The sequence below is a fragment of the Buteo buteo genome, chromosome 2 (assembly GCF_964188355.1).
Source record: "Buteo buteo chromosome 2, bButBut1.hap1.1, whole genome shotgun sequence".
Lineage (NCBI taxonomy): Eukaryota > Metazoa > Chordata > Aves > Accipitriformes > Accipitridae > Buteo > Buteo buteo.
In genome coordinates this window covers 49,241,994-49,263,893 of record NC_134172.1, presented here as the reverse complement: position 1 = coordinate 49,263,893, position 21,900 = coordinate 49,241,994, and the positions used below count along the sequence as shown (strand labels likewise).

Below are 21,900 nucleotides of genomic sequence, written 5' to 3'. Positions count from 1 at the left end.
TCTCAGTTGGCTATAAAACCTCAGCAAATGAGTTTTGGTATGATCCTTGGGGGGAAACCAAGTAGATCTCCTCTTTTTTCATTGCAGTGGTTGTTTAAGCACTGGAGTTAAAATATGGAGACATCTGTACCAAAGATTATCAGCTTTGGTACGCGTATTCTAAACTACATGGGGGAAAAAAGAGTATAATTTGTTCTTATTAAATAGATTAAATCGTATCAATCTGTGGTTTTGCATTTTTTGAATGTGAAGCAAAGTTTGCTCATGTAAGAGGAAGCAGAACTGGAATCCCAGTGGCCACTCTGCTTACATGGTCTTGTCTGCTTCTGTTACAGTACTGGTGTGCAGATAGTTTGGGGGAATCCAATTGTAAGGCAAGTTGGGTCGCGTGTTTCTTATACAGCCATCACCCTGCAGTTCCATTTTGCAATGGGACAAATAGTATTTCTACGTCATTTGACAGTGACTGCCTGTGACCCATGGTTCAATGGGTGTACTTCACCTGCAATATAAGTGCACAGTATTGATTGCTATTAGTGTGGAAACTTAGGAGAAGTATTCTGAAAGAATACATGATGTGTTCTTTTGTAATGCTGTGCTATCGGGGAATGCTGATGTTATGCAAACTGCTCTCTGAATTACTGTTGCTGAAAAGAGTAGGTCTGCAATATCTATCCGACACCCATCAGTGAACAAGCATAATACTATATAGAGTGTGAGAAAATGTGTGTACCTGTTTCATAACTGGGTTCTCTTTCTTTACTTTAGAAAGCAGTAGACATGCTTTTGGATAACGAAGATAAAATTTCCGTAAGTATTACAAGTTCATGGCATGCCAGTCCAATGCTTGCTTGTATTACCCGTCCTTTCAGTCCTGTAAACATGCTGTTCATCACATGTTTGCTCATCTCTTGGGTTTTGTTTGTTTTCTTTCAGATTGACAGAGTCGTTGAAGAATTAGAAAACAGGCCTGAGCTACAGCATGTGGTAAATATTTCTATATTCTGTTGCTTTCAAGTTGAGCTGAATAAACCCTTAGCTGGGCATATCTTTTACAGATGTGGTTATCCTGTCAAAGTGCACATGACACTGAAATGTCATAAATCATCAGAGCCAGAGTGGCTACTTTTGCTAATCCATTTTTTAACATGGCCATAGCATTTTTTACAATAGTAAAATAATTTTAAAATGTGTACCTGTGAGAATTTCATAACGTACTGCTTACTTGTTAACATACCATGAGGTACTCATTATGGCATTGCAGACACTTTTCTTCTCTGGTCCATTACTTCTTGCTTGTATCCCTCCTCTTTCCCTACACAAAAATGGGGTTGGATGGTGGGTGTAACTCTGAAGCACATTTTGCTGATCCATAGAGACAGTGAACTGCTTTTCTTTCTAGAGCTGTTACTTCCATACGCTGCAGGAATGTTCTTGTTTGTGCAGAGTTATAATATCACTGTAAGGCCGTGGCTCCACATTGCTATTCCAAAAGCACCTCTTCGGTTTGAATGTGCCATCAGTGGAATACGTAATGTGTAACTGTGGGCTTGGTCTGTATTAGTGAGGGAAGTTTAACTTGCTGCTGGGTACAGGTGTGGCTCAGGGCATCAATCTGGTGGAGAGCAGGTTTGTGTGTTAGAGATCTGATAATAGGAAGCAGCTCTATGAAGTGTGCAGCCTGCAGCCCAGGAGCTTTGCAGAGACGACTGACTGTCAGTTTATGGAAGGGATGCATCAGTTTCAAAGTGTGAAGCCTACTTCCCTTTGAATAAAAGTGACCCTCATGATTATTCTCAAGGCTTTTCTGTGCTCATCTAGGGAGGAAGGAGCTTTTCCATAGTATCTATAATACAAGGTGCTTTGGTTAAAACATTTCATGTGGTAAAAATTTGATCTGTAGTTATCTGCAATGATCAAGCATATCTAGATATCCAAAATGTTTTATTTGACATATTTCTCTGAAGTTTTACATAAAATTCAAAATCCAGTAGCTACTTCAAATGTTAAAGAACAGTTACTTAAGTGTAGCTGAAAACCTGTTTTACGGAGCTGGTTTTGGAGATTGCTGTGATAAGTGTACTTCAGAAAAATATAGTTAGTCTTTTGTATCAGGATTTAATCTCTGTGCCTCTTAGTATGTTAGCATATTCCTGAGGAAATTAGGAGGGTTTTTTTACTGGTGGAGAATGAATAATATTGTGTAAGCGATTTTGAGTTCCGATTCTCTTTTTTGATTCCTAGTATTTGCACAAGCTCTTTAAAAGAGACCACCATAAAGGCCAACGATATCATGAGAAACAGATCAGCCTTTATGCTGAATATGATCGTCCAAACTTACTACCATTTCTCAGAGACAGCACGCACTGTCCACTAGAGAAGGTAAGCCCCCAAAATCTAAAACACAGATCGTCAATTTTTATGTCTGTAGCTTGTAGTGTTGTGAATTTGTAACTGGGTCTGGTACTGCCCTCTGCTGCCGAAAGGAGGGATCCTTTGAGTTTGTGACCATCACCTGCAGAAGTTTGGTTTGCAGAGCTGGCTGACAGCTGAGACCTTCCTCAGCTCACAGGGCAGGAATTGGTGGGGATTTTTAATGCAGAAGTTCTGAATTCACACTTGATGCGTACCTACAGCATATCTACTCATCAGTGCCTGGCCTGACTGAGCAGCACATTGTGGCTGCAAGAAATCAACAATCATTTTGCCAAATCTAGGACTAGTCACTGTTAGATCTTGAAAAATGAGTAGCTGTAACTGGAGTTTTTCTAACTTTGTATTCTAATGTCTTAGTTGCTTTCAAATAATATGCGCAATGTAACAGTCACTGAACTAGCAGAGCTAAAAGTATTTTGTCTTTATACTTCCACCAGCAGACTTGGAATTTTACAGAATACCATCTTTCCACCTTCTTTAACCTTTCTACATTTTCCTTCCTTTCACTTTCTTGTCAAATTAAAATAAATAAATAAATAAAGTTAAGGGCAGTCTTGGGGTTTTTTCTTCTGCTTGAATTAAAGTGAATCGAATGGAAATTTCAGTTTTCCTTTTTAGTTGGGCCAGTATTTTATTATTTCTGTTTGTTGCTGTTAATGGCTGAGCAGAGCAGACTCTGTGAAAGGATGCCTCTCTGTATGCAGCAATAATGATGACAGCAGTATTTTTAAATGTTATGCTGAATATCACATTTTACGTGGTAGACATTTTAAAGAGAACTAGTGTTGTTCCTGGCACCTCTCTTATTTTGCATGCTTTTGTCAACTTTACTATGCAGCAGCAGGAAACAACTGCAAAATACTTTGTTAGGATTGCAGGCTTGGTCTTTGTTGAAACTGCCACATGAAACTAGGTTGTCTCAATGATCTTTTTAGGCAATGAGCCTGAGAGGTTTCCAGCCAGAGACTTTTTGTCTACAATGTTTGGTTTTAACTCTCTGATTCTCTCTGAGTTTTTTGCCTTATGTATTATTTGCGTGGTCATGGTTTTATGTATAAAACCTTACCTGCACTTTTTTTTTTCTTTTGGTGCAAATTGGTTTTAGTTATTGCAGATCTAGCCACCTATCTTCAGTGATGCGTGGTGCAGAAAAGTGCTGTGTGTAAATGATGCAAGCACATTGCTGACACTGCTTTGCTGAAGTTATGGGCTGTGAGCAAAAGTATGTCAGAGACCTGTGAACCTTTGGAAGGTCTGGTGCAATAATCACTAAAGTCAGAGAAAAGGATGTTAGAAAAAGCGTCGTTCTAACCTTACATTAAAATGTTAATATGTTTCAGTAAGAAGCTAAGGAAATGAGGAAAGATATCAACACTGTATAAAACTTAGTTGAATTTACTGTCACTGCTAATTCTGTAATTATACTTCTTACAATTCATATCATATAGTAACACTTTTTGCCACATACAAATCTTTGTTCTAAGGAAATAAGGGGACCAAGAATTTCCCAGTTACCGGTATTTTAAGTTCCTGTTAAGCAGATTCCAGTGCAGTGTATAAACTGCAAAAAGCCATGATATTTGAACAAATTCATGCTCATTATTGCTTTAAAGAAATTATAAACCTGGCAGGAAGAAATAATTCTTGTTCTTTAAAAGTAAGCCACTTTTATTTAAGTGCAGTTCAGCAAATGTTTTATAAAATGAACTGAAAGAGAAGTATGAATGTTCCATGTTTTCCTCTAGAGGGAGCATGACAGTCAAGAAATATGCAGCATCCAGAATTACTGAATACCTGGTACTTTGTAGTTTAACTTCTAAGCGGAGAGAAAAAAGTCTGTCAGCTGTGTTTATAACTTATTAGTATTATTCACACCTTCATTCCCCTGACGTAGCTGGTTGGTAATTCACTTATACCTACTCTGAAATTCATTGCCCGTATCTCTAATCTTCATAGTAACCCATCTGAAATAATTTGAGAATGGAAGGAAAAGTTAATTCCTACCTACATCTCTAGCTATAGCTGTATCTTATGCATTTATAGTTTTGATTTCCAAGTATGAAAGTTTCTATCAGTGAACAGTTGTCTTCACAGGAATGCTGTGAATCTTGAATTTGGTTTCTGCTTCCAAATTGAAAATGGACATGGCATTGTTTATAGCATACCAGCCCTGCCAATTTTCTGTTACTAAAAACTTGTTGGTAATCAGTTTGGTAGTTTTGGTGATTGTGCTAAGTATTTTTCAACTACACTCAGATTCTGTAACTGCTTATGGTATTTAGCCCTCGGGTCTTTAAACCAACTTTACAAGAAATGCTTCCTTCTTATTCTTTCATATTTGCACTAGATTATTTTTGTATTGTCTTCTTGGAGGTCACTGGTACAAAATTTGGAGGGCACTCTACCTCCCAAAACCATTCTGGTTATCCTGAGGAGATCTACAGTCTTGTGTTAGGAATAAATGTCAAGCAGACCTCCATCACTACAAACCTTGTAAGTCCACCCACAGGAAGCAAGTGACAGCAGATAACCTTAATGCTTTTGGACTAACCAACTTTTGGAAGCAGAAGAAAGAAGTTGCCAGTAGATTTAAAGGTAGAGATTGGCATAATCCAATCTGAAATACCTGTCTTGTCCCCAGATTTATTTCATCTTGGAGAAAAATTAAAAAAAATGCCATGGAGTTTCTTCTCTTAATTAATGCCAGAGGACCTGACAGTGCATATTAAGGGAGCTCTATTCCTGTCAAAACGAGTAATGCAACTTCATGGAAAAATATCTTTAAGCCTCTTGCAGCATTTGTGATCAATAAAATATCATGTTACATGGTTCCCTGTATTCTCTTTCTTTCCCCCCTTCCCTTAAATTCAAGGCTCTTGAGATCTGCCAACAGAGGAGCTTTGTAGAAGAGACAGTCTATCTTCTAAGTAAGTAACACTCAATGTGACAAATTACAACATGCTTTTAATCCTGTCGTAAAGTTTATGCTGCGAAAATATATGATGTATTGTCTAACATCGTTTAACACTTTCCCAGAGACAAAGTTGACATGCAGTCAGTACAACTGAATAACATGATTTAGAAAATAAAACAAAGCACTGGATTATTCATGTGATGTCTTAACTCCATATATTGTGTTACTGCATTTCTGATTTGATTTTTCTGGGGTTTTGGAGGTGTTGGGGGGCTATGGGGAACAGGTTGGGGGGCAGATATTTTTGAGACAATCTCTAAGTGGAGAGTAATACTGTCAGTTTGAAGAGAGGGGAGAAAAATGCTTTATTCTGAATACTTCTCAGAAGCTTAGTATTATCTTTTGCTGAGGTGGAAGATTTGCTTATGTTGCCTTTTTTCTTTTTCCTTTTCTCTTTTTTAAATAAAATTAATTGTAAATTAACTCCTCCAGCAGGCCAAGGAATCTACCTCTGAATGGGAGGCATTGTAAGACTTAAGATTTTTATGTATGTTTATGTATTAGTCATGAACAGAATGGAAAGTGGTTTTTTAATCAATGTTTTAGTAAGAAGAATGTTTTGTGGACCGTTTGAGAGCAAAGTAGGATTTACTCATTAATTAGCGTTAGCGTTTCTACTACTTCTTCCTCTTCCCTCCTCTCATTTTCCATGGGTGTAAGCTGTGCTGTACTTAATTAAGAGTGCCCATGTGGGCTCTTAAAGGGGGCATTTCATGTCATAGTTCACATGCATACACGTACACACACTCCCCCTTACGTTAGATGTTGCTGCAGTTCAGAACCCCTAATATGACCCAAGACATCCTCAAGAAAGGCTCCAGGTCCCAGTGCTCCAAGTGCTTATTTAGATTATACTGATTGCTCTGGGATTTGTGTTCCTACATCAGATTAGATTAGATAGATTAGCTTTTGGTTGAATTAGTCTGAGGCAACTTCACACTTATAAAATTTATATTGAAAGACCTTCTTAAAGCACTAAGCATTGATAAGCGTTTAGGATTTATAATCTACTTATTTTTTACTCCTAGGCAGAATGGGTAATAGCCGCAGTGCCTTGAAGATGATAATGGAAGAATTGCAAGATGTAGATAAAGCTATTGAATTTGCCAAGGAACAAGATGATGGAGAACTTTGGGAAGACCTCATTTTATATTCTATTGACAAACCACGTAAGTGGGATAGTTTCTCAGAAGCCTTGCACGTGTATTTTTTTGTGGAATGCTACTGCAGTTAAAGGATTGAATTATCCACGTGCATGTTAGCATGTTAGAGAAGGTGCTTATGGATGGCCAGGGAGGTGTTCTGGTTTGTAGAGTACAAAATAGCTGTCCTCCTGTGAATAAAAACTTCCAGTAAGGCAATGTGTGGGCATGCTACAGAATGAGTGCTTAGGGATTTAACATTTGATTAAGTTCTGCATAGTTATGTCCTTAATGACAAATCAAGTGGAGAATGGTGTTTTTAATTTGGCAGAATGAGGCTTTATTTTTAGACAGCCTCAAAACACAGTCTGCAGGCGTGATGAAGATGTTGTGTAGTGTGTTTATTGCAGCTACTTCTCTTTGAAATTCTGAAAATGAAGAAAGAACATACACCTTTCTGCCCCTCAGTAGAATATCTAATTTGTTTTGTTTCTGTGGCATAAAGGTAAGATCTGTAACAATGAGTGAATTTTGTCTTTCATCCATTATATGAATAGCTACTACAGTTTAAAGTTTAGATGGACTCAAAAGCTGTCAGAATCTCATAAGCAACATCAATTTTGTTCAGGAAGCAGATCCAGAGGAGTTCATAGGACTGAGAAAATAGGGAATTATTTTAACTATCTACTCCATTAGTTTTGCAGCCTCTTCTGGGCTTTAAATCAAGGCTTTAAAGTCTCTCCTGGGATCTTTTTTCTGAAGCATTGAATGTCTTGTAGGATTAGTGTCAGAATACAAATCTTTTCATCCCTTTGCCACTAATTCTGACAGGAAGAAGCAACTAAAATCTGTTACTCCTTTAGAAGAATGGCATTCTCAACTTACCCATACTTAAATGCAGTGCATCACTGAAAGTGATGCTACAATTACTGACATCTTTAGAGCAAAAGGGATTCAAACCATATAGAATTCTCTCAGTTCCATCTGCCCATATGCAGAGCAAATCCACTGATAGTCCTTCGTTTTGGGGTCTGAAGAAACACAGCCTTGAGGTTCATTCTTCTAGTGTTTCACTTAGGCAGGTGCACTTCAAAAAGCAAAAGACTTCTTTTGTGTCACTCTCACCAATGTTTAGAAACATGTTGGAGTTACGTTAAGTGCTTGAAAAGTTGTTTTTAAACCCTGGAACTGGGAATGGAGTAGTCACATAATGTAGTTAATTTTCTGGCTCTGTTTGCTCGAGTGCCCTTTTTATTGAACTGAAATGCATTATTTACTTGTGGATTTGTGCTGGATACTGTTACCCCTTTTCTGAATACCTTAGACCTTCTGTGAATTGCCAAACTGTATCTTCCTCTCTTCCCCAAAGGCCTGTATCCAAGTAAATAACAGCTGCAAGAAATGTATGAAGGCTATGTAAAAGAGGCTTAGTGTTACTGCGTAGTAGAGAACTGTCATAGAATCAGCCAAAGCCTGCAGCTTGTGACCAAAGCATCCTTTAATCAGGTATTTTGCTAGATTTCTTTCTTAATTCCTTTGCCTCTTGGTTTTCACAGCTTTTATTACTGGTTTGTTGAACAATATTGGAACCCACGTTGATCCCATTCTTTTGATCCACCGCATTAAGGAAGGCATGGAGATTCCTAATTTGAGAGACTCACTAGTGAAAATTCTTCAGGACTACAACTTGCAGGTGAATGTTGTGTTCTTCCTGTGATTCTCATTTTCAGAGAGACAGCAAAACCGCTTTGCCACTGAACAGCACGAGAAATGGCTATCATGAAGGTTTGTTCATTTTGTTCAGACATCTGTCATTGGCACTGTGGGTTGGTACAGAACTATGACAAAAAGGGTAGAAATTTGTCAAGACAAATAGTCTCTTCTTTTGATGGCTTCTAGCACTTCTGAATCTCTACCATGCTATCATAAGCCTGGTGGCTAAGTAGAACTGGAAGGATCTTGGATGATTCAGACTATTTTTATACTGTCTGACTGTCTAATATTGGAAAGTCTCATGACCAGTACTTTTCATTCTGTTTCATATATGAGGAGCACTCACTAAAACATTCACCAGGTATTAGAGCCGTACGTTAAGTGTCATACTAATTAAAGGAAGATGATCTTTAAAAATCAAATTCATATCTGTTGTGCAGAATGTGGTGACGTCTATGCATTTAAAAAAAACCTGCTCATTGTATTGTGGGACTTCTTATCCCAGCATAATTATACAGATATGTGCAGTTCTCCACATGAGTGATTCTGATGGGTGTTTCTAAGAAGTTACAAGAAGCATGCCCTTCAATGTTCCTGAAAGTAACAACAGAGTGTTGCATTGCATACTTTAAATCTCCCTGCTACCAAAGGAGGCCCAAACTTGAGTTCTCTGTGATGCTGCTCTGCACCTTTCTATTGAGAGACATGAGGGTATAGAGCAGTTTGAATGCCTCGGTGTGGGTGTGCGGAGTCCCAAGAAAACGTAGCCCAGAAAGCAGCTGAAACTCCAACTTTCTGAACCTCATAAACATTTGTTTCCCATCTGCTATTAGTCTTTGGACATCTCTAGCAAATAGATGTCCAATAGATGGGCTTGACAGTTTTCAGTAAGGTCGTGGTTGGTCTCTTACCAGGCCAAATAAAGCTTGTATCTGCTAGAGCCTTCAGTGATGTCAGAAGGCCTTTTAAAAAGGCAGGGTTTAAGCCTTTCGAAGGCTTTTCCATTATTTTATTATCATAGGGGCTTTAGATTATGACTTTTCACTTTGTAACATTCCTTTCAGTTTTTAATTGAATTCATGAGATACTAATATCCTTCCAAAATGATACTAGCTAAATAGCATGCTGCATTTGAACAGTTGCACTTTTATCTTGTTGCTGTCAGTACCCTGCTCCTTGCACTGCTGATCCTCCTCTTCCTGCATTCTCTTGAAATCAAAATGTAATTTTTGGTGTGTCTGCAGGCAGACTGAGAAAGTGCTTCGTGCATAGCCGCAGCTTTACACGTATGCAAAGTATATTGCGTGGCTTCAAAGCTGATGACATCATTTGGTCATGTTTTGAGGGGGGGAAGAATCATTTTGTCTTCAAATACCTTTTAACAAAATTACTTTGGGATTAAAAGTATGTATTTAACCTTCAGAGTGATAGCTAAAGTTATTTGCTGTTAGCATTGAAATGCTTCATGGATTTCGGATTAATTCATTTCGAAGTAGATTTGGATAGCTCTAGGGCTAAAATTTAGATCTCATAGGAATAATAGAAATTGTGCTTGTCTTGCTTGTATGATAGCAAAACAATATAGCCAAAAAAGGGGGGGGGGGGGATGACACTATTTTTATTTAGAGAAATGTAAGCTATAGCTTAAAATAAGACTGTTCCTGAAGTGTTACAGGCGATGTACAGTGCACCGTTTATGAACAGATGGTGTGTCTACACTGAAATTTAGATATGCAGTCGCAGCTCTTGCACACTCACCTAAGTAGCTTTAGATTGGCAAGCTCCTATTTTATATAGCAGGACTGTTTCTGCATTCAGTGTAAGCTTCAGGACATGGCTGGAACTTCAAGTGTCATAAGTGGCCTCTCATTGCTGAGGGCAATTCTGCCCTAGCTTCATCATTACTGCTGCCTCATATAGCTTTTTAAAGCTAGCCTTTGGTGTGTTTGCATGATGCCTGGTCACACCTTTGCATCATGTTGTGTAGGTTCATGGTAAGACGTCCATGTCCTCTATTCTGGCCTGGCACAACTCTTTGGATTTTGGTAAAAACTTCCTGATTTGTATCACCTAACGTACCAGACATTTTGAACTCATACAGAAGCCCAAATTTCACTGGCTAGGACTTTCTGTAATTTCATCTCTTTGAATCTCAAGCTCTGTATGCAAGTAAGTTTTATTCCCATTTTCAAAGACAAAAAAGGAAATCTTGTGTCAAGATCCACAAAGGAGGCGTGCAGGTGAATTTAGAACCTGTTGCTTGGCTTGCAAGTCACTGCCTAAAGTGAAAGCTATGCTGATCTTTTCATAATGTTGGTTCCCCAAAAGGTATTAGAGCTTTGCCATTATATTTAATTGTGGCCTCCTTTTGCAAGCCCTGATAAGACTGTTTTATGCTTATGTAAGTATGTGGATGCAAATTTCCTATTATGCTCCTAAATTTCCATAGCAGTAAACTCTACATTAGATGTGATTTGAAATATGAGTAGGAGCTAAAAGCAGTGCCTTTGACAGACTTTGTCTTTTTGAAAACAATTCTTTACATCTCAGCAAAACCAAGTGAATCAAATTTGAGTGGCTGCCAAAGCATGCCATATGTGGCTTACAGTGTGCATTAGAGAAGCCAACAAGGAAGTCTACTAATGCAACAAAATTTGTTATATTTTTTTTTAATCTGGGATCTTCCCTGAATAATTTATGTTTTTATTAATGTTGCCATGTTGCAGACTAATTGCTTCACTTTAACAAATTACCACCTGTTAGATGAACCACTGCAGCTGTTCTATGTGCTACTCTAAGCTCACCTCAGCTCTAAAGTAATGTGGTTAACTTACACCTTTGAAAAGGAGTTAGTATCTGTTCACTACCAACCAAGCATGGCACTAAGATAGAATTAGGTATTCTGTTGGGTAAAAATAAAATGTAGATCACATGAGACTTTGTTCTTAGGCTACAGCTTCAATTAAGTACTACTAATTTGCTTTTGCTCTGGCATTACAGCTCTGCTTTAGAAGTAGGGATCTATTAAGATGCCTTATTATTCTTCAAGAATACCTATTTTTATTTTCCAGTTTCAGGAAATGCAGTTCTGCCATGAACTTAAAACTGAGCACACTCTTAAGTATTCTCCTAAGCAGGAAGAGATTTAAGTACTCATTTAAGTGTATTTCTGAATTGGGATTAAAACTCCAAGTGATTTTGTTTGTTTGTTTTTTCCCTCCTGAGGATCATTTATTATAATGTTTTCTCTTTGTTATCATCTGAGATAATGTATGATAATGTAGTACATAATCGAGTGACACTGATTTATTGTAGCGATGAAAGCTTATTTACTGCTGAAATAATACTGATTTTAGGGTTTATATGCAGTAACTTTCACAGACAACAAAGTTATGAGGACATAGGCAACAAAGACAAAGTTATAGTTGTCTGAATTTTAGCAGGAGTATTTATCAAGTAAAGTGTAGTCTAAAACTTTTTCATTATATTTTATATCTTAACTCCTGAAATCTAGTTCTTTGGTGCCATAAATTTATAGATAAAATTGACCACACACTACTTCCTTTGAATTTATAAACTCCTGAAGATGTGTTGTCTAAAGGAGAAACCTGCTTATTTATTAGAAATGACACATTCCTAGCACATTTTTTTTATTTAATGGAAAATAAATCACCATTCTTCCAACAACATTTTCAACATAACTAAATACCATTCAAATCTATGGCAAGCTAACCAAATTGAGTCAAGCCATATTGATACCCTGACAAAAGTTTAATAATTTTCATCTTTACTGCTTGCATTTAAAAGTGCTTTCAAAGACACAGAATCAAAACTCAACTTTATCTCCATACAATTGAAAAATTGTTGTCAGTGTAACTTTAATTTGGTTCCCACACATAGACATTGCTTCTCTGAGACTCATACAGAACCTCTGTTCCCATTAGGAATTTAACAATTTTTAAGAACTCCCTTAGCCAACACAATTAGGACAGTGAAGCTGTTATTTGAAAATTGTAGCAAAATCGGCATTTACTAGTATTGCTATGTAAAATATAAATTCAAACTATTATTTTTTTTCAGTGAAACCAGTGCTACTAAAGTTGTTTTTATACAACTTTTTTGGACTGAAACTCGTCAGTGGTACAGTGATTTGATCTTAACAAAGACCTTCTTTCTCAAATGTACTGTTGAACTCTGTATTTGCCTTTTATATTCAGTTCCCTGGAAATTAAATTGAAAAAGCATATGAAATGGTTCACACATGTTTTAAGTCTGTGGTGTCTGATTACACAGTGGTCTTACTTATGAAGGAGGAATGCAGGAGCCTTTCTTAAAATAAGTCAGGTAATCCAGGTTTCTAAAGCATTGTATCACACGTCTCACAGAGAAGGCTGATAGAAAAATCCCTTATTTGTGCACTTGTGAGTTACAATTAAGACTGTTAAACTTTCCAAATGTATAACATAGCTGTCTTTTCAGCTGTGGTCTATACCTGAGTGCAATTTAGGAAATGCTTGTGGTGTTGGAAGAGGTTTAAATACCTCTCTCATTTCAGAAAGAAATGCTTAATTTCTCACCCTTTTATGACAGTTGTTAGAAGAAAACTTGAAAACATGTCACTATTCCAAGACTTTTTTATCCCCTAGTTTTAAAATATAAACCCAATTTGTTCAGATGCAGTACCTCTAGATTTTGTGGATTAGCCAATTTACTCAAATGTTGACTTACTAGTTTGCACTTTGATTGAACCTGCAGTAACTGTGATGGATAACAGAGATTCATCCATTCATAGAACTCACATCTATCCATTCATCCCCCTGTATTCGGCACTGGTGAGGCTGCACCTCGAGTACTGTGTTCAGTTTTGGGCCCCTCACGACAGGAAAGACATTGAGGTGCTGGAGCGTGTCCAGAGAAGGGCAACAAAGCTGGTGAGGGGCCTGGAACACAAGTCTTATGAGGAGCGGCTGAGGGAGCTGGGGCTGTTTAGCCTGGAGAAGAGGAGGCCGAGGGGAGACCTTATCTCTCTCTACAACTACCTGAAAGGAGGTTGTAGTGGGGTGGGTGCTGGTCTTCTGTCAGGTGGCTGGAGATAGGACGAGAGGAAATGGCCTCAAGTTGCGGCAGGGGAGGTTTAGGTTGGATATTAGGAAAAATTTCTTTACTGAGAGGGTTGTCAGACATTGGAACAGGCTGCCCAGGGAAGTAGTTGAGTCACCATCCCTGGAGGTATTCAAAAAGCGTGTAGGCAAGGCACTTCAGAACATGGTTTAGTGGGCATGGTTGACAGTTGGACTCGATGATCTTAAAGGTCTTTTCTAACCTAAATGATTCTATGATTCTATAACAGAGTTTATGAACTGATAGACCCCGATGATGATCTGATGAATGAATGCTGCTTGAAACACCACCTGGAAAAATTGTTGGGTTTCATTCCTGAACATGAATAAGCTGCTGTTAAGACACCTTGGAGGCACTAGGGGGCAGGTGGCAGCTTGCACAGCGGGACATACGCCTTTTGGTTGTAAAGACTAAAAATAATGTGCTTTTAATTGTGGTCACGATGCCATTTGGAAGAATTTGGTTGATTATCCTTGAGAAACTTGGACTTGTTTGAGTGCTAAGCTGAATCAAGGCCTGAATTTATTCCCAGAGCTTTGAGTATACCCTTTCAAATTAACTGCATACTGCAGTGTTTTCCTTTAAAGATAATGTTAGGCATTTGTAATTCAGGATTTTTTTAATTAGAAGTTTTTATGGCTTCTGATTTTAATTATGCAGTGGCATCTTCCCTAATATAGTCAGAAAATGAACTAGGGTTCTTTTTTGCAATAAATATTTCTGTTTCAGCAGTTTTCATTACTTTAGTAAAAAGCATTATATCTGCCTAAAACTTCTTTCTGTAGGTGTACTATGCTGTCCTGCTTGTGCTTAGAATTATGTGCTTTTAAAGGGTAAAAAAAGTTCAGTTTCATCCTCTCCGAGTCCTATTTCTTCTCCCCAAAACAGGGTTTTATTACAGATTTGTGCCTGAATGTCAGTTTTAACTAGTTTAGCCTAATCTTAGGGTGCACAGTTATATACTTATCCCTCCTTTTAATGTAAAGTAGTTAATTCAAACATTCTTTCTCCCTCTGTCTCACCTGCAAATTCCCTTTCCTGCTTCTCTTTCTGTAACTCTTAAATTATCCATCTCATCTTTGAGCTCTTCAAATCTGTTTCTGCAGAAGCATTGAGTTTTATTACCTTGAGATTTGACATTTTACATTCTCCATTGTGACTTTTCCTTTTATATAACAATAGCTGCCTACTATATTCCATTTCTAGCAAAATAAGGTCTGACAAATGGTCATTGAATGTGGTATGGAAAAATGTTAGTGGAGTTTAAATAATGGGGGAAAGATAGTGCATGTGTCTTATAAGATATTTGTTACTTCTGTTTTTTAAGGCATCAAACAGTATTGAGGTTTTCCAGTGACCTAATGATGTCTATTGTTTCCCTCTTTATTTTTCTTTTTTAAAATGAAGTTTTCCTATTGGCACACTGTATTTTCAGTAGAAAATAGCAAATCATGCTCCCTTCTTCCCATTGGATCTCTGTTCCACACCTCTCATTTAATATGCTTGTTTTGCTCCTTTTACTTAAACATACTTTGCGTATGCTGAGTGCAGCTAGCAGACTCCAGTATATAGCCGAGACCTCATCTGCTCTAAATTATTTACCTATCTTTGGGATATAATTTGCTGATTGAGAATATTTTGAATCAGGCAAGCACTCATTCTGAAAGGTAGTCTCATTCAGTTGTCCTTGCAAAAAGTTTCTAGTGTATTTTTCAAAGCTAGTGACATTTTTCTATATTTAAAATAAAATTTAACATTCTCTCTTGACCTTGGATAAAGTTGGGAGGGAAAAGACATACTCAAGTAGTTCCTGAGATTATCACAGATAAAAATGATTAATTTTCTAGGTGTCTTGTAGAGCTGCATTCAATTTCTGGTGCTCTGAAATGTTTTATAGCTCAGTGTGTCTAATACCGGAGAATGTCATTTACCCACTGACATGCCCAGTTTGAAATGTTTAAAGTGTTACTCAATTTTAATTTTTTTAATGTATTTCACATTTGCAGTCTTAACTGCATATCATTCTTGGCAGTATGTCCTTATTACTTCACGATGTGTATGTGAGAAGATAGGGATTTGGACAGTGTTCACCTGGCTGTAAAATCTATTACTATACTTCTTTTTAGGTATTTGAATTAGCTGTATCTTGGACTATTTTAGAATGCTCAATGTCTCCTGTAATGCAAATAATCAGGAGAAAGGAATGGACATTGCCTCTTTATACCACTTTTTTGGTAGGGTTGTTCAGCTTAGAATTGACTGTGACCCTCTTTTGAAAGCACTTTTCAGAGGAATTGTTGTCTTGGAAAACAAATTTCCAAACATCAGTTCAGGAGGAGGAAATAAAATTCCACAAGACTTATTTGAGTTTGTCATATTTTCATACTTACTTCATTAAGTATTGTGAAATAAGGCTCTGTATAATTTTGATGCCCTTGATTCTTTTTTGTGTTTCACAACATTGTCAGGCAAGGACATGTCAATCTAATGAAAAATATTAAATAAGTAGAAAAGGGGCTGAGACTTTTGCTGAAGAGGAACGAACTCTGAACCTTTAGTTAGTTGTATGGACATTTAATACTGCTTACAAAGTGACACCTCAGCAGGAAATATGTTTGAACAAAAGAAATTTCAAATTGCTGTGTTTACAAAGGTTTTATTATTATCAGATGCCTTTCCTAAAGAAGACAGGAAAGATACAGGTAGAGGAAGTTTTGAAATGGTTTGGAAACCAATTGTGAGGGGCACTGCAAAATCCCTCACCGTTGTATTTTGTTAAGATGACCTCATGGGAAGAAGATCCTCATTTATGACAATAATATATTGGTAAAGGATTTGATGTTTTTGAGTGGTTTGGGTTTGGTTTTTTTATCATGTGGGTTTTTCATTTAGGTAGTGGTGATGGTAACAGGAGGTTCCTCCTTTCCCTCCTTTATAATAGCTTGAAAAGCCTTAAACATTCCTTGTGCTATCTTTGGCAGCAGAAACCCAGTGGAGACTTGCCAAGGTAGTTGATATGCCCATCTATTCAACAACCACTGTGTTTTGTGTTCTTTGCACCAGATCTTGCTGCGGGAAGGTTGCAAAAAGATACTTGTTGCCGATTCTCTTTCTTTATTGAAGAAAATGCATCGAACTCAGATGAAGGGTGTTCTAGTAGACGGTGAGTACGGAGGAAACATGGTGACTTTCAAGGTTTTGAAGTCTTTCACTTGGTTTATAGACCCAAGCCACATGACTCTCCACTTTGGAAGCTGCCCAAAAGACTGAGTGTTGTACCTTATCTGTAGAGTGTAGTAGGATACTAGCTGCTTTCCCCGTTGCATAGGAGCGACTCATATCTCAAAAACTACAAGACCCAGCATGCAGCTTTTTCTCTTGATCAATCTCTGCATAGCCAGTAATGTATTGTGTTTGTCTATAAAGGTGAAAATGCTGTTCAGTGGCAATACAGATAGTCAGATAATAATAATCTGTAACCAAAGCAAAAGCTACAAGATAGTTTTCAAAAATAGTTGAAAATATTTGGTAAGGTGCTAATGATGCATGTGAGCAGTGCTCTAATTCACATCAGCTGAGTGTTAATACTAAGAGGCAAAAGCTGACAGAAGGACAGATAATCAGAGCTTCTGCTGCAAAATGCTGCAGAGATATCAGGCACCTATCCTATGTTCCTTTTTCTCAGTTTGTCTTGTGCCTCTATAGCGCTGTTCCTAAACAGCCTCACTCCTGCAGTTCTGCCATCATCAGAATCAGAAGATCTAAGCATTTCTCATGCTGTTAATAGAAATGCTGCTTCAGTATTGCTCTTCAATTTTGAATAGACTCTGTTAGGCATCTTAAGTAAAAACTTTAAGACCAGGCTCCATTTCTGTAATAGCAGTATGTTTGTGCCTGCTTTGTAAAAAAAGTAAACATGGAGTTTGTTAACAAAGCTATTACAAGTTTGTTTTGTCTTGTTTTTCCAGAGGAGAATATCTGCGAATCATGCCTGTCTCCAATACTTCCTTCAGGTAGGATGCTTTTCTAGAAGAGAAAGAGGTTGTCTATTTTTTTTATTTATTTTTAGGGGAACTACTGTGTGCTTTTATTCATAGAAATGTGTAGTAGTTTCCCTCGGTAATAACTGTATAAATTTCAGTCTCGTGTGCAAAGCTTGCTTATGAATTCTGACATGGGAGTGGTGTCTAGTTTGAACTTTTTTTATTGCAGAAAAAACAGGTTTTCTTTCTTATTCATCTTTGGCTTCCTTATTTTCTGTTTTGAAATACATGAAATGCAAGACAGCTTTTAATTCCATCAACATACGTATTCTCAAAGATTATTACAACCACAAAACTAAGGTCTTGACACCAAATCTTGTCCAACTCTGTTGAATAATTTAGACTGAACTTGTAGATTATAAAATTTTAGTCTGAGTGGTGGAAAACTCTTGGCTTCAGTCACTGCTGTCATATTTGAAACAGCTTAGACTGTAGTTTTAAAACATCTTCTAAACTTAGTTTTGAAACAAACTCAGTATAGTATTTTGAAGATGTATATTCTGCAAGGCAACTATAGGTCAGAAATACCAATAGAGTTGCTGGGAATCTTAAGAAGAAATAGTGTTACTAGGAGAGTATCTGTCATGGCATCTTCAAACAAGAATACATAAGATGAAGTATATGTATGGACCTGTTTTTTTTGTTTGCTGAGTGTGTGTAGGCCAATAGAATCACATGTTTTTTAACCTGGTTTCTACCATTTTTCACTTAAATAAATAAATAAAAACAACTACACTATGATCACATGCACCAGCATACAGACCACAGCAGTCACATGGTGATAGAAAACCTGGCAGAGCTGAATGTGCTAGTGCCTTGAGGTATGTGTGTCGAGGGAATGGGAGCCAAGGAATCGAATGTGGATGATGCTGATAAGTGAGATGGTTATTCTTTGGATATGTGGATGTTGTACGTAGGCCTCTAACTGGGCTAAATATTCATGTGGGAATCGAACGGCACGTTGTGCACTTTGGCAGCTTCTTGCCAAATTTTAAGATCACGGTGTGCAGCATAGGTGCTAGAGCTGCTTAATGTTCTGGTTCAACCTGCACTAGTGCTAGAATCTTTTTGCTAGCTTTTCTTCAAAACAGCTGAATTATTTGGTGGTAGTTTACTCTTCTCCCTCCCCAAATTTAGCACATAGCACACATTGACATGAAAAATTTCTGATGAAAAGGTATACAGCATTTAAGCCACAGAATAAAATTGTCTTGTAACTCCATCACTGGGACACATTACCTGAAACCATCAGTCTCCATGGTTTCTATAAATGAGCCAGAATAATTCAGAAATTAATATGACAGCTGTTACTTTATGTTTCTATGTGTATAATAGAATGCAGGCATATACAGCTGTAGCCACTGAATCATTTGTTTCATTGCCCTGTTGTGATGAATTTACTTTTCTCTTTCCCAGATGCATCCAAGTCCTTCAACGTGGTAGTGTTCCACTGCAGACATATGTTTCACAAAGAGTGCCTCCCAGTATCTAACACAGTAAGGAACTAGCTTAATCTCTCTGACACCTTTGCCAAAGATAAAAGGACAAATTATTTCCTTTTGTCAACTATGGAGAAGGGCATGGGTCTATCGGGAATTATAATATGATCACAGTAATAATTTGTGATGATACCCCATAGTAGTATGTGACTAAATAAAGGGAGCAACTAAAGTTCATCCAATTTAGAAAGAAATTGCTGCTGTTTGAGAAGTATTTTATCACTGTCTGCAATCTGAATATGCAATGCAGCTTTGAGACATACAGGGAATACAACCTGTTGGATTTTTTTATTAATTCTTTTCCATTGCAGCTCTCACTTTAAGTATGTTTAATTAAAGACAAGAAGAAAGATATTTTCTCAAGTGAACCATATTAAATGATTCTGACCTGGAAGGAAAAAAAAAAAAATCAATCATTTCAGAGTAAATATTCAAATATCTTTGTAATCATCTTTATGCTCAGAACACGTTTTTCTTCACCAGGGAATGCTTTTTTTTTCTTTCTTTCCTTCTTTCTTTCTTTTTTTCTTTTTTTTTTTTCAGTGAAAACGAACCAAAAAAGTAACTCCTAGATACAACCAGTTTTGAATTTAGGAATGGTAACAAAACATCAGAATGGTAACAAAATTGCAAAGAAAATGAAATTTAAGCTTTTCTGATTCCATATCTTTCTCTGAAAATGAACATCTAGTGAATGAATACACAGGTATCTGCGTATATCTGAGCCAAATTCTCCACTGCTATGGTATTTCTTGGCCTTAGATAATCAGTTGTGTTACTGGTACTTGGTTACTGGTGACATACTGAAAGGAAAGTAATGCATGCATAAAGCATTGCACAGAGCTAAACACAGGAGTAACAACAAACACATATTTGATATCAGATGGACAGTATTCAGGCCATATTCTCAGCTGTTGGAAATCTGTGGAGCACTATCCAAAGACGGTGACTAAGCTGTGACTAAAGACATCCAGTGGTCAGTGGAGCTGACCAAGTGACTTACTCTCTTCTTTATCCATGAAGATAATAAGTGATACTTTTGACTCTGTATTTTTCAATTTTGTTGGGGAGGAAATCTGACCTTACTCTCCTGGAGGGTGGTGGTGAGGTGTACCGCCCTCTGACTCCAGAACAGCCTGCTTTTATTATATTCTTCTATATCGCCTTCCTACATCTGTCCATGAATATGTTGACAGGGAACAGCCTGACCGTGAACAGTGATGTTGAGAAAGACATTAGCAATTTTTTATTCATCTTCCCACATTGTAACGTGGCTACATTTCTCTAAGAGATTCTTTTTTTCTTTTTAATTTCTAGGTATCTCCTGTCCAGTTCTGCAACATATGCAGTGCCAAACATCGAGGGCCAGGAAGCGCAATCCTGGAAATGAAGAAATAGCAGTCCCCTAGTTTTCCATGCCAGTCTGTGACACCAAATCTGTTAGGACCATGCAAAGCCACTGTAGTTTCTGTTAGTTATCATTTCTGTATAATTGTGATTTAAAACTGGTTTCTATAAGTTATCCAGCTTATTGAACATTTTCAGAAAAGAGAAGATGTGAAAATGTTTCCCTAGTAAGTCTTTGTTATGCAATTCTTACGTCACTGTTCATTTCCTGAGCTCATTACTTAACTCTGGAACAGAAAAGAGAAATAAAATGGGAAGGAAAAAAAATCCAGTTTGGAGATTTGTGCTTGCTATCAGTTAATGTGCTTTGCAGTTTGGAGCTGTGTCGGGCTCATGGTTAGATATCATAAAGAAAAATTAATTGCTGTGAATTCAGCTCACCAAACTATTTTAGTCCTGATTTAGTTTATTAGTGAACTGTTTAACTTGAGACGCACAGGACTCTTGACTGCTTTCAGTGGAACTGCTTCAGGACTTGAAGCTAGCTGTGTGCTGACTCGTACATTAAATTAACAAACTCGTTAACTGTGAATTCCACACATTGGCAATTTACCTTGGTTGCATGGTTACACATTCATAGTTTGTTATAAACTGGTTATTATCTCAATTGATCTTCACAATGCAGTAGTTTAAGGTGGGCTTTTCTCATATTAAACTCCTCCAGAAACTTTATTTTTAAATGTTAGTAGTAGGTCTTAACACTTACTTTATAAGTGTGGTTGTAGTGTGTGGTTTCATTTACGTATGGGGGGGGGGGGGGGGGGAAGCATCTAACCCTTCAAAGATCAGATCTCTAGGAGTTTCTTTTGGCCTTAGCAATTTAATAGCTAAGTTAAATAAGTGTATTTGAATGTTAACAAAAAACATATTTATTTTTAATTTCAACAGTGTTCTGTTTTGTTGATCCAGAGGAGAGGATCTTTCAGAATGTCTTCACAGTAATGTAATCTCCTTATGATGTTCACTGATTAAATTAAATGTAAGCATCTTTTCCCTAAGAAAAGTCATTTTTCAGAACACACATGATAGTTTTCCTCCTTTTAATAACTGGAGTTTGAAAGTAAAAATACATTGTTTTACCATCAAATTGTGAGGTTTAAACAAGTAGTTAACATCATAAGCTCTGAAACAATGGTATAGTGATACTGCAGTGTATCTGTAAAACTGGAAAATGTAACACCTCTAAGTTCTTACGTAGCTTATTGCCATGTAGGTACACCTTAAAATAATTTATATTTTAGAAAACTGAATTTCTAGTTTATGTAAATTCATTATTTTCTTTTGATATCCTCCAGACAGTTGGCTGAGCTGGTCTAGCAATCTGAAGAGTGATTTTTGTTGTCCACTGTGTGGATCTGTATAATACTGGAATAAAATTTTAAGTGTATTAGAAATACTACGATTTACTCTGCCTAGTTACGGGACAAAATTATCATTAAAAGGATAGATCTCCCAAGAACATAGCAATCATATTTTATTGTGGTAATACAGACAGCTGAAGCAAAAATAAAAAATGGTGCAGATTATCTATGGACATGCAGTAGATGAAATACCAGAAGGATAGG

General features: G+C 37.1%; 1 protein-coding gene across 2 annotated transcripts in view; it reads left to right on the top strand.

Moving 5' to 3' along the window:
- Positions 1-21,552, top strand: part of VPS41 (VPS41 subunit of HOPS complex) — a 109,462-nt gene extending 87,910 nt beyond the window's left edge. The window contains exons 20-29 of one of the 2 annotated variants that reach the window (XM_075054181.1): positions 769-810; positions 937-987; positions 2,245-2,382; positions 5,309-5,363; positions 6,439-6,579; positions 8,109-8,245; positions 16,450-16,549; positions 17,355-17,399; positions 18,846-18,925; positions 20,246-21,552. In XM_075054181.1, the coding sequence (XP_074910282.1) occupies positions 769-810; positions 937-987; positions 2,245-2,382; positions 5,309-5,363; positions 6,439-6,579; positions 8,109-8,245; positions 16,450-16,549; positions 17,355-17,399; positions 18,846-18,925; positions 20,246-20,326 (870 nt within the window). In that variant the 3' untranslated portion in view covers positions 20,327-21,552. The remainder of the gene's footprint in view (positions 1-768; positions 811-936; positions 988-2,244; positions 2,383-5,308; positions 5,364-6,438; positions 6,580-8,108; positions 8,246-16,449; positions 16,550-17,354; positions 17,400-18,845; positions 18,926-20,245) is intronic. The other variant, XM_075054169.1, reaches the window with a different exon arrangement.
- Positions 21,553-21,900: the final 348 nt, after the last annotated feature.